Source organism: Geospiza fortis, unplaced genomic scaffold, assembly GCF_000277835.1.
Source record: "Geospiza fortis unplaced genomic scaffold, GeoFor_1.0 scaffold130, whole genome shotgun sequence".
Lineage (NCBI taxonomy): Eukaryota > Metazoa > Chordata > Aves > Passeriformes > Thraupidae > Geospiza > Geospiza fortis.
This window is the reverse complement of record NW_005054300.1, coordinates 18,933,872-18,946,902: the sequence shown is the minus strand read 5'-3', so window position 1 is coordinate 18,946,902 and position 13,031 is coordinate 18,933,872. Positions and strand designations below refer to the sequence as shown.

At 39.5% G+C, this 13,031-nt stretch overlaps 1 protein-coding gene across 2 annotated transcripts in view; it reads right to left on the bottom strand.

Annotated features, from left to right (window-relative positions):
- The window catches only part of WAPL (WAPL cohesin release factor), a 64,308-nt gene extending 51,305 nt beyond the window's left edge, over nt 1-13,003 (bottom strand). Inside the window, exons 1-2 of one of the 2 annotated variants that reach the window (XM_005417308.2) lie at nt 12,640-13,003; nt 9,737-10,260 (exon numbers count right to left, since the gene is read on the bottom strand). In XM_005417308.2, coding sequence (XP_005417365.1) covers nt 9,737-10,238 — 502 coding nt within the window. In that variant the 5' untranslated portion in view covers nt 10,239-10,260; nt 12,640-13,003. Of the gene's footprint in view, nt 1-9,736; nt 10,261-11,652; nt 11,738-12,639 lie in introns of those variants that run through there. The other variant, XM_031061178.1, reaches the window with a different exon arrangement.
- Between the last annotated feature and the right edge of the window lie 28 nt (nt 13,004-13,031).

Here is a 13,031-nt window from a genome sequence, read left to right as displayed (position 1 = left end):
ACTTCAGTTACAAACCTGAAAACATGTAAAAAATATACATCTATACCTACATGGAAAACCTACGACAGACTAGATGGATATAAAGATAACTTTCTGTTCCAATCCTATTTTTAAACAACACTTACTATAAGCACTTGTTAGATGGAACAAATGTTACTCTATACATTCAACAATAAATGCCTCATGACTACCATAGGTAGCCAGTGGTACTACCTCCTCCTTTTTCATTTTTAAGATCATGGACAAAATGAAGAGTGCAACTCTAGAACTAAAAAACTCCACTTTTTTTTTTTTTTAAAGAGAAATTAATTTTTTTAGAGATAAGAAACTTACATCCTTCGGCTCAACATCTGACAGTTCTGAAATGAAAATGTCTCACATTTCAACTTCATTTGTTCTTTAACTACCTATAACAGTAAAAGTTTGACAGAGGAAACACTGAAGTTTGGAGAAAAGACAAAAAACTCTCTCCACCAAATAGTGAAGCCATGAGTTAACAATTCATGCCCTGATCCTTCAGGTATTGCATATACCAAAATGAAATCCAAAGCAAAGTAAAGTAATCCTTCAGGAAACCAAACACTCTTCTGGACAAGAAAACCAAGCAACCATAGCATCCCTCCTCCAGCCTAGTCCCTGTTTCACTTTTCTTTCATTTCCACCTAACTTACAAGGCTAAGTGACTGAGGCTCCAAGACTGCAAACATCATTTTCAGCTCTGTAAAAACCAAATCATCATTAACAGCCTAACACTAATTGCCTACAGTCAAACGTTACATGTTTTAGTTAACTATTCAGTGATAGAGCTGCAGAACCTTATTTGCTATTTTCATGTTACTTGGAGCACAGAGCAGGATCTTGGGCTGTGAGAACAAGGCCTCCTGCTGTAAATTTCTACCCTGAACAGAAGAAGGGCTCCCAGGGCAAAGCTGCCCCACAACTCAGCCATCATCCCCTGCAGCCTCCTCAACAGCAGCCCGTGGATGGGCAGGAGACAGGCAGGCTCACACACCAGGACATGTGCCAGCTCCATGTGCCAGCTCCATGTGCTGCTGCCTTCCCAGGGATTAGGGACCCAGCTAAAACCTCCTCTGCCTTTCCATGCAGGCAGCAGGGAGGTAAGAGCACAGACGGCACCTGAAACAGCGCTGTGTCTTTGAGAGCTCTCTTTACCACCCCAAGTTTGATCAAAACCAGTTGAATAGCACAAATGTTAGGACAAAACTGAAGGACACAAAAGGACAATCAATATTACTCTTGGTATTATCATATATGCAAAGTAACTGCTTACTTTTTCCTATGTACCCGTGGACAAGCTGCCAGTGTTACATGCTAGCCCTACTAACTTGAACCTCGGGTTAGTTTTCTGTCTTAATTAAAGCCAAGCAAAGTATCCTCCATGCTACAAACAAAAGGCATATGGCCTTCTATAGCCTTTGCAGCATGAAACCTTACACTCCTTCAGTGCTGTGTAAGCAGCTGTACAAGCCTGCACTTTAATACTGAGAGAAACATGATTACTATTCACAATAAGCAAATCAACAAACACACTATGTTTCTTTTCTTTTAGTATTAGCCACAATTCACTGCAAATATTAAAGCAATGAAATCTTGAGAGCAGGCAGGTGACACAATGCCAATATTACATTCTTGATTTCTCTTCCAATAGAAACCAAGAAATGGTGGCAAGTAAACGAAACATCAAGAATTGTGTGCAGGGCCCTCAGAGCCCTCCAGCTACTGAGGGCACATACAATCAACAGGCTACAGCCCAGGAACAGATCCTGACACAGGATGGAGGCAACAGCTTGTTAAGCTCATTATGAGCTACTGCTCTGCCTGATGTCTCTGAGCACTTGGAAACATTTATTATAGCTCCATTACACCATCACCAACGTTCTCAAGCATAAAGCTACATCACTTCAGTCTGCAACTTGCAGCTGACCAGCTAAAGGAAAGGTGCTTATATCACACCCTTCATTTCCAGCCCAACTGAGACACACCCAGAGTCATCTCTGGTTTGGTCAGAAAACCAGGAACTGCAGAGAAGTCATGCTTCATTCCAAATTAGAGAACAAATTTCATTATGCATTGGAAATGAAATGTTTTGATTGGTAAGGAGAAAAGGTTGCAGACTAAACTCCCTTGATCCATTTTCCGTCTATGACTGAAGAACTGGAAAACTCAGGAAAAAAAGCCCATGGAAACAAAATACACAATTTATTAAATGGGCAAAATTTATTTGAATTAAGTCTCCATTAATGCCTATGAGATCTTGAAAAGCAATCCTGTTAGTAGGCAGGAACAGAAGACAGGAAGATGTGACTCCCAAGATCAGTTTCATGGTTGACAATCTGTAAAACAGCTAAAATTATAGAAGCACATCCACAGCTATGATTACAAATTTTTAAGTAATAGAATTCCCAACAAGTCTGTATGCAGATGAGACAGACACTGTTTGACTCTTTGCAGATGTTTAAAGTGGCACCTTATTGTCCAGGAAAAAAGTCACAGAAAACCCTAAAGTGGTGAAAATTAATTTACTGCCATGACAGCACTATTTTCATTAAGAATCATTTGCTTGAGTTGTTTCCTTTTCCAGCACCCTGAATATCAAAATTCTAAGGCAATTTATATAAAAAATTAATTTGTTTCTTACACAGTCTTAACTAATGACACTATGACTCCAGTTAGCTGTTCTTTTAAACATGAGACAGAAGACACCTTAGACACCTCTTCTGCTCTCAAATCACCTGGATGCATCTGTCAGTCTGGTAACACACTGTTCAGCATCTCCAACAGAGCATTATTTTCATTCCCTGAGCCTAACAAGATTTTCATGTTTTCAGAACATGCTGCTGGCACAACATCCCCCACTGCCTTGGCGCCAGCCTGGGAAAGGCTGAACCCTACCCACAGGGTAATGCTTCCAACCTTGCACCCCTGTTTCAGCCATACAGTAATTCCTCATATACTTTTTTTCCACTGGGAAGATGTGCTACCAGGAGGCATTCTGAGAAGTTGTGTCAAACTGGTACACTTGGCAGCCAGTGTACAACATCCTAAAATGTCCTTGTATTTTTAAATGGAAGTGGAATTTCACAGGGGTGCAGGCTGACATGGCCACCTTCCCTCTTGTGCAGAAAATATTCACTGAACCAATCCCCTGCCTTTAGCTCAGGCAGTATTTTTACTGGTATGACAAGATGGCTTTTGAAGTAACAACTGTCTTACCTTCTCTTCTTCTAGTTCTTTGGCTAGCAATCACCAGGTATTCTGCTCTCCCTCACCTTTCATTGCACCTGACACCAGTGCATCTCAACACCACCTTCAAATCAATCTGTACATGCATACCTGGCCAAACCTGGCACACTAAGCTCAGCACAACTGCCTCCCCAGCAAACCTTCAGGGAGAAAAACACAATGGGCAGAAGAGCTGCTACACTTGGTAGCACAAGAGTTGTAAGAGCCTGACATGTGCTCACCTCTCATGGAAAGTCCAATGAAAGAGACACATTCCTCCTCATTCCAAGCTCAGAAGGGCATCTCTTGCTCAGAGCAGCAGGAGAAAGCCAGAAATAAACAACTACTAAGTGTGTCATGAGCAACACGAGGGGCTCAAACATGCCAGAAATACCTGTTTTCATCAACTTTTCTAGGGTGAGCTGCTATGGGAAAAAATGAAAGCAGACTGTAACACAGCAACATTAACAATTGTCAAAACAACTGTGTACTTAGGCTAAGTCAGTCTGAATTGAGACAGTACTCATGAATATGCTGAAAAAATTTAATAACCACAGCAGTAGTTTCTTAAATGAAAAGATGAACTAGGTTTGAAATTGAAGAACATTTTTCATCCAATTAATAAGACCGCAGCAGTCTGAGTCTGAAATAGCTTCTTTACCTACTGGTTTCTGCTTGCCTGCATGCTTTGGCCCACTTGAGAGGTATGCACCTTAACAGGGGTTTTTTTTCTTCCACAGGCACTGACCAACTGTATTCAACGCAAAGTTATTTCCACTTTTTAACCATGCAAACTAAGAAGCAGTTAGAAGTATGATCTTCTAAAAACTGTTCATTGTACAAGGCCATGAAGAAAGAATGATTTTAAGAGTATGGATTGCAAAATTTACTGCTGTATACGAAAAGGGAATTATAGATTAAGTGAAGACAGCTCCATGTACCCTGTGCATGGACATACAGTATGAACTGCCCTGTCATTAGGAAAAATATGTTGCAGAAATCAGATTCTCTCCTAAACACTGGGGTATTTTTCTGGATCGTCATTTTAGCAAACAAGTATAAACATTGAGATTTAAACAGAATTTCAACCATTTCAGACTTTTGAAAAACACTACAGGAAAAAACCAACAGACCACCACTAAAGAGGTAGCAGAGGGGAAAAAAGAAAAAAAAGAGAACAATAATCACACCAGTTTTAACACAGGCTACTGATACAGCAACAAAACTCTGTGTGTAAGGGGAAAGGGGCTATCTTCAAAAGAAGAAAACTTACCAAAAAGCAACTAAAGAAGAGAGGACCTGTGGACAGACCCCAGCTATCCACATACCCATCATAACTACTACCATCCAAACAAACCTCAAAACACTGGAAATTCTCTCAGCACACATTTTCTGGCAGACCTTTCCCCTTCTCTGCTATCAGTTTCTTAATGCTTTGACCCAACCAGAGCACAGCTGCAGCTCTTTTTAATCATGGCTGCTGCCAGCTGTCTCCTAAGACTGCCAAATGCTCAGGCCTCACTCAGGTTCCCCCAGCTCGGCTCCATTTTTGGATGGAAAATGACTGAACTGAAATTCTCTCTCACAAAGTAAATATTACTCTCAAAAACTCTGCAGAGGAAGTAAGATATTACTCTGGCTTAACTATTATTTTCAATGTCCATGTCAGTGTTAAACACAAAACAGAGGTGGAAAAACAATTTGAAAGGAATACCCTGACCAATCTGGTGGTCAAATGCAATTATGTAACAAACCTGCACTTGGGAAGTTGAAAGTTAACTCTAAAGATAGGGCTCCCCACCCACACAAGCAGGATACAGAGGCTTTGCACAGAGTCACTAAGGTACTACCAGGATAGTGCGTCAGGAACAGACTTGATGGCTTAAACCATCTCCTTCCTCAAGGGCATCCATTTTCTGCAATTTACTCTCTGCACTCTGTGCTTTTCCAGCAACCAACCACAACCAGATTGTGCATCCTGGGCCAAGACACGGCTGAGCACAGCCACATCCCTTTGCTCCTGCCCTGCAGAAGCACACGTTCCTAAGAACTACACTTGCCATTTTGATTTGCTACCTGTAAGTGCACTGGCCCCAAGTGACAAATGAGGGCATTAAGAACTATCTAGAAAAACAAAAGAATCAAACAGCAGTCAACAGACACATGTTCTCTTACAGCACCAAGAGCAAAACTAATGCCAGAGCAAAACCTGTTTGAGTACCAGTACACAGGAACAAATGACAAGATGAGGAATGGCTGTTTTCATTATTGCTCTAAATGTTAAGGAGAAAGAAAATAATTTGTTCTTTTAATCATAAAGAGCCTCCTCAAAGGTCACTGCCAACACAACAACCACAAAATCCATACTTAACATTACAACACAGGAGAAAGGGACACAATTCTTACACATTCTGTAGTCTGGAAAGATATTTTAAGCCATTCTATTTCTCTACAGCAAGCAAAACACATTTTCAAGAAATAAATTCATAGGCTCTAAAACAAACCAGACAATCTATGCCCAATTAAAATACTTCTCCCCTAATGCATGATTAAATACCTAATTTTTTCCCTTAGAATTAATGCAGGAAATGAATATTCTCTCACAGTCCATAAACCAGAACATGAAGTATGCAGAGATGACAAACATGTCTCAACCCAAGTGCCTTCTCTGATGAAGATTATCAACCTCTTGGACAGACCCTCTGAAGGCCTGAGTTACAGAGCTCAGCACTGGGCACAAAAGCAAAAGCCAGCAGATCATCACAGCACCCAGAGTCAAAATGCAAACTTACAGTACAATGCCAGAAGTATTTCCATAAACTGAAATAGCCAGAGTGGGCAAACTAGCTGTCCAAAGTGAAACATACTGGTACACTAATATAACTATGAAATGCCATAGCAACTCCTAAAATTCATCAAACTTGGACATGAATTCTCATGAAAAATTGTACTGCATTAATTCAACCTACAAGCTAACAAATATTCTAAAAGAGCAAGCTTACAAACTTTGCTTCACGTTTTTATACCTAAGCTTGCATGAAATACTATTTGGGTTTATGCTTTGCAGAACAAGTTTAACAGTTAAAAAAAATAAATCCCACCAGACTGTTTTAAAAATCCAAATATTGTTCTGAAGGTTTTTACCTTACCCTACTCTAAGACTGTCTCATAAAAACCTCATTTTCAAAGTAGCTGCATTTTTGCTTTATATGAATTACCAGCATGGTATTTTTCTAATGACACAACTTACTTTCCAGCTACCAAGTTCTCCCTACCTTCACAAAGATGACCTAACAGTAACTATTAATACTGAACAGTTTTTCATTGTTTCAAATTTACCTAAACCCCTATCTGCAAATTACCTGCTACATACAGGATTACTCAGAGACACTCTTCAGACAGTATTAAGTCTTGATCAAGCAACATTAGGGTAAGATTATGAGAAGCTTTCCACATTAGAGCTCCTCAAAGCCTTTAAAATGAGATTGTTACAAGCACTAGCTGAAGGCTATTAAAAAAAAAAAGACCAGCAAGTTCTACCATTTTAAATAAGATACAGATCCTCAGCTGCGTTACACAGCTGCACAAATACTAAAACAAACCCCCAAATCGACTGCTTTTTAATACCAAACATTAGCTAAAATTAACAGACATTGCATCACCTTCATTTTAACGTCCAGAGAAATGGCCACTGAGACAGGATAATACAACTGAAGCAGAATTAACTGCACCTCTCAGTTTGTGCACAGCCATGGTAAGTCACATTTTTCAACTCAGTCTAACTCTTAGCATTATCCTCACCTACATTAGAAATTAAGGCACAACGATGGCTCATACTCTCTGGGAGTCCTGAGACCTTTATTCAAGCATTGTCTAGGCAGTATGAGGAGAAGGACTAGCAAATTGCACTTTAAAACAAATTAACAAGCACTTTCTTCAACATCAGTACCAACACAGCCTAGTTTCCCACAGCCAGAGATACAGGGCTGGATGTGGGTTAAGGTTGAGCTCACATTGCAGTCCTCCTTACGCTGGGAATATTAATGTTCTTCTACCTGCCTGCTTTCCCTGCCAGCCCCCACCCTTTCCTTTCCTCATCAGAAATAGTCAAGCTTGTTGTCTTAAGGATCTCTGAGCCCTTTGGACAAATCTGGTTGAATCTGGTGGAGTTCAAGAGTCACCAGGAAGGGGAAAATTATTATGGGGAGGGCAAGGACATGTAAGCAGTTGAGGTATACACACTATTACACTCCTCCCAAGTCCCTTCATCCTCCAGAACCCTATGCCAAATCAATCAAATTAACCCTCTGTAGTTTTGAAAGAGCCTCCCCATTGAACTTTACTGAACAGTCACTACAACAAAGAAGCCTTTGAAGTACCTACATTTACACTGGCTGACTATACACCACTATCTCTAATTGCTCAGTGTGCTGAGTTGTCCTCAGAGACAACTTTTTATTTATTTTGGATCAGTTTACACACAAGCATAACAGCAGCTTAAACAACGCAAGTTTTACTTAGACTAACTGACAAAAAGAAACACTACCACCAAGACTGCAGTCTTTAAATAAGGATAAGGAAACCAAAGACCCTCCGAGGATGCTCTGCAAAGATTCATTTGCAGCTGAATTTCATTTCTGAAGAAAGATATGAAAAGTGTTTTTATCTTCATTTGACTGGGTGTCAACAGAATGTAATAGACTCTGAAAGAACAGAACCATCAGATCAAGATATAGCTTGTCCTTCACTACTTCTGGCTGAACTGCCAGAATCAGTAACAAATTCTTCAGAAAATCTTGCAGAACAGAACTTCTCCAGTAAACAGTGCCTTAAGTAACCTCTCCCTCTGCATTCAGACCACCACCACACTCAAAAGCTGGAAGGACTTATCCACCAAGATTCATCAGCTTCCTCCTGTTCAGAGCTGTATATTTATGACATACCCAGTTATCTAGCAAGGAGTTCTGGAATTTAAATAAGGAAGTTTTTCTGTGCTAAATATTGTATTTAATTGTCTTCCACGGGACTGGAATCAGGAAGCACCAATGAAACCGCTCAAGTCTGTTCCTCTCGGTCTTTCACACATGATGAATTTTCAGAGCTCTATCACATTTTCTCCCCACAGCTCTCTCTTTTCCAACCTGAAAAATACTGTTCTGACAGAGGTTGTCTACAAGGAAACCATTTCACTGTAAAACCTGCTCTACTACAATCTCTTGTTAAAACCAAGGGAACTCACTGTTTCTTCCCCTTAGAAATATTGGGGGATGAACTTACTCCATTTCTTATGAAAACTATATTCAAACTTTAAAATCCCTTAATTTTGATTTCCAGGCTGAGGACGAATCATAGTTAAAGACAGCTGCTGAAAATCATATGAAAGCAAGAAATATTTTAGCAGCAAAAATAAAGAGCAAGATCAAAAGACAATTAAACATCCTAGAAATGTAGCTCACACTATAGCTCAAATCAGCATTTCCTGGTTTTTTTTGAATTAGATCCCTAACACATATATAAAAAATAACTGAACTGTGACTATCTTCTACTATGCAGTATCTTCTTGTTTACTGCATTAACAACTGAACAAGTCCACTCAAATTTCTAATCCCTGGGCTAACTATATTTCAGAAATGAAAGTTATATAAGTTCTTTTCATTAAAATTGATTTTGATAACCCAGAGCAAATCAGTACGTGTCAACTTCATCTAGGTTCATCTAATGTGATCTTCTACCCAATTATAGAAGCTGTGGTTTAATCAGCCCATTATACAAAAACCTCTCATGAGATGTAACAACATCTAATATTTTCCAGGAGTGACTTGAAGAAAATTAAAGTGCTGTTCAGTTCCATGGGCCCTGTGAACTCCCCTCTGAAAAGTATTAAGCCATCTTACAAACACTCAAGAGCCTAAAAACACCTCTAAAGGGAAGTCTGACAGAATGCAGTCTCACAGGTCTGAAGTTTTTTATGTACACACTGATATAGTTGTGCTAATTACAAACAGAAAATGTTTGTGCAACTTAAGTTCAGAAAACTACTTTTCCCACCCAAATAATGAAACCAAGCATGGCCTAAGCTGTATCTGCACCTTCATGGCTGTAAACACGTACCCACACTAAATTCTACTACCACTAACTCATCACTATTCAAAATACATGTTGAAAAACCACAAATGCACTCAGCAATTTTAGAAAAGGAACGTTATCATTCCATTTTATGGAATAACTGGACTAAGTGGACTAACATACTGCCCTGAAGCTAAAGCACTGTACCTCAGATTACAGCACCCAAGACCTCAGAGCAGTATGTAAAACACAGAATGCTCCTTTGTGCTTTTGTTTAAATAGAGTATACTCTATAATTGTTTACAATTAAGAATTGCCCCACAGCTTTATCAGAATACTTAAAAATCCCATGAAAACACAAAGTCTAAAGGGAGGTCAGCAAAAATCAGAGGAAAACAGAAGTACATGGACAGTTGGGCAAACACACCTGCAGTTACAAGTTTAGCACTGCTGCTCTTGCATTCTCCATCTTCCACACTTTTGCTTGTGCTCTTTTCTTTCAAGAGAGGAACAGTATTGTCAAAAGGTATGCACTTGCTGGAGGCAACATTTTCTCCACTGTGTGGCTGATTAATTCTGCTGTTTGCTTCAAGTAGAGGAGTGAAGTCCTCAGACTGAGCAGCTTCACCAGATTCCAGCTGAGTGGAGCTTTTAGCCTGTGACACATTCTTTGAAGAGACAGGAAGAGATTCTTCATCACTGTCAAATCCAAATGGATCCTCTGTTACCTCATCTTCAACTTTGGGTTTCTTAGGAACTTCAGAAATATCTGGTTTGACACTGGGCCTCTTCTGTCCTAATTTGGCCATGAAGGTGGTTTCTCCCCATTTTGTACTGAGGGTGGTCCGTTTGTTGGAAAACACTTCATCAAACTTGGAACTGCCATTTCCCCCTTTCCGGCTGTAGGTCTTTCCAAATCGGGATGTCATTTTGGCTCCTGTTTCATATTCTCTGTTGTGAAAGAAAGAACAAACATAAATTCATCACCTCTCTAGTACAAATGATTGTTACTTCCACCCTTTATTTGGCCTACAAGCACCAGGCATGTACACTACATGCAACCAACAGATCCATCACCTGCTTCTTTCTAGATTCACTCATTCACATGTGACTGTCATTAGGGCAAAGGTTCTGCACTAAGCACCCACTAAAATAAATTGAAATTCATTTACTTGCACATTTATAAACCAATGGCACAATGAATCCTTAAGAAAAATCTTCTAAAATGGTATTTCTTTGCTCTAATTTTGTATTTTCAAATATAGAAGGCACTTTCATAAAACAACTCAGCAATATTTTCACATTTGAACACACAGCTCCCTCCTAGAGTCCAATAGCACAGCGCAGCATAAAAAAAAAATCTCTTGCCAGTTAAATACAAAAACTGTCAGAGTATTTCACATTGCTGTCGATGTATTTTAAGCACTAATTAATCACAATGATGACAACTCCATCCCATGTTCATCTCTCACACTCAGACTCATCTAACAAGTGTTTTACTTGGTAACATGATGTGGTCAGGACTGGTGCACAGCAATCCCCCACAAGTAAATCTGATTCACTGAGGGACAGAACAGAGACACTGCTCAATCCACTTCTAAGAACATGGAGGACACCTTTGCAGGCCGTGTGAACTGTTAATGCTCACTGGCTCTTACAAGCACAACCACAGCTTGCTCAGAAGAACAGAAGTGTAAAAGTAACAGATTAAACAGGAACACATTTAAGAGTTCCTTGCATGTGGTGTAGTTCTACTTTTGTTTAACTCAAGAAGGAACACAGACCACCTCGGGGATTTTTACCCAAAAACAAATACTTCAACTACTGGACAAATGACAACACAAATCCCAAACCCTCATATCTGTTTTGTGAACCACTATTTCTCTCTTTTTGGCCCAAACATGGATAGGAAATTGCAATTCTTTATAGTCAGCCTGAATCTAATCAAGTCCATCTTTCTCTCTGAAACTCCTCTCCATAATAGAAAAAAAGTCTGCTAAAAAAGACAGTTACTTAAGCTACAGAATCAAAGAAATCTAACTTCCAAAATGTTACCTAACTTTATATGAAGTATATGAAAAATGGCAGTTAAAATAATATTTATGGGACTTATCATGATCTATTTGTTCAATACAACTGTTTTTATTATTACTCCCTGAATATGTGACATACTGTCTTTCCTATTTTAGTTTTCATCTCAACACTCACAGTTTCTCAACCTCAAGTGTCAGTTTTGCATCTAGCAAAACTGCCAGACTACTTTCCAGAAATGTCCCCCTATCACTTCATTCTAGCAAGACTATCTCACTAATAATAGCCTCCCACTATTAGACCTTCACTTACCACAGGAACCAAGCAATTCATGGGGAGAAAATCCATGGAGGAAATTTAAAGAGAATTAAAATGATCACATTTCAACTTCAGAAGTTTAGCAGGTGGATGGTGATGCAATGCAGAAGAGCTACAGGAACACCCACTTTGGGAAAGGCTCTTTTTCCCCGTGGTGCAGCTGAGGGAAGGTGAAGGCAGGTGCTTATCTGCTGAGCAGAACTCTGCTGCAAAAGCCCACTCTTCCTGCCTGCTCCTAGGAGACAGCACTCTTTAACCCCATCTCCTCTTTTCCCCACACACATCACTGCCAAACTTCTTTTTTTACTCCCCTGTAGGTAGCTCCAATTTTCTACTTTCTATCTACACATAGTTTAGAAAGCAAACAGCAAACAATCTAAATTACCAGTTTTATTTTGCTGATGCTTGTAAATATTTGTAATGGCAACCAAAATATTTTAGACCAGAACAGCCAGGTTTTTGAGCTGTAGAAGCTAAAGTAAAATATTTATTAACATCTCAGTTTCTAACAACCTACAGGAAAGAAAAAAACATTTCACTCACCACTAGCACATTTTCCTCCCCTAAACCCTCAAGACTCAAATAAGTATTAGTTATGATAAGCATTGTAAGAAGTACTCAAACAAGTATTTTTGATACTACATTCCCAGCCTATGCAAAGATAATGACATATTTAAATTATGGCTTGTGGCTTGCAATTCCAAAGAGAAGACTCCTGTAATGAAGAGGAGTTAATTTTCAAAAAGTAAACCACATTTTCCTATTTATAAATTTTTAAATTAGGATCATCTTGTAAGAAGTTTTAAATCAAAATATCAAACCCCAAATTAATACTCAATATAATGTGCACAGGTTAAAAGATGAGTATTAGGAAAATATAAATATGTTATTCTATAAACTTGTATCTTAAATTTACGAACTTAAAGAGGTGCCTTCTTACGCGAGAGTATCAACAGAATGAGATTTTTACTCTTTACTTACAATTTTCTCCTGATTTTTCACTCAGAGGGAAATAAAGCACTTGCTCAATTTCTTTTTCCACTGCCTGCCTCCCTCGCCTGCATTGTGCTGCACCATTTGGAACAGCGCAAGCAACGTAAATAGGTGTAAAAACCCAAAACACAGCTCTCCCTCATTTCCCAGCGCTAACTCGGCGGACCAGGGGAAGACAAAAAGCCCGGTAATTCCCTAGGAAGCCCATCAGCCACCCCTACTCATCGCTCCTCTCTACACCGCTCCTCTTACATAATCAAAGCAAAGAAAAATAGGTTAAATGCACGGAGGCAGAAGGAGCTGATGAAATCCCACGGTGACAGTTTCTTTTTTCCTCCCTCCCCCTGCGGCGGGGGGGTGGGGGGTGTGCGAGCGGAACC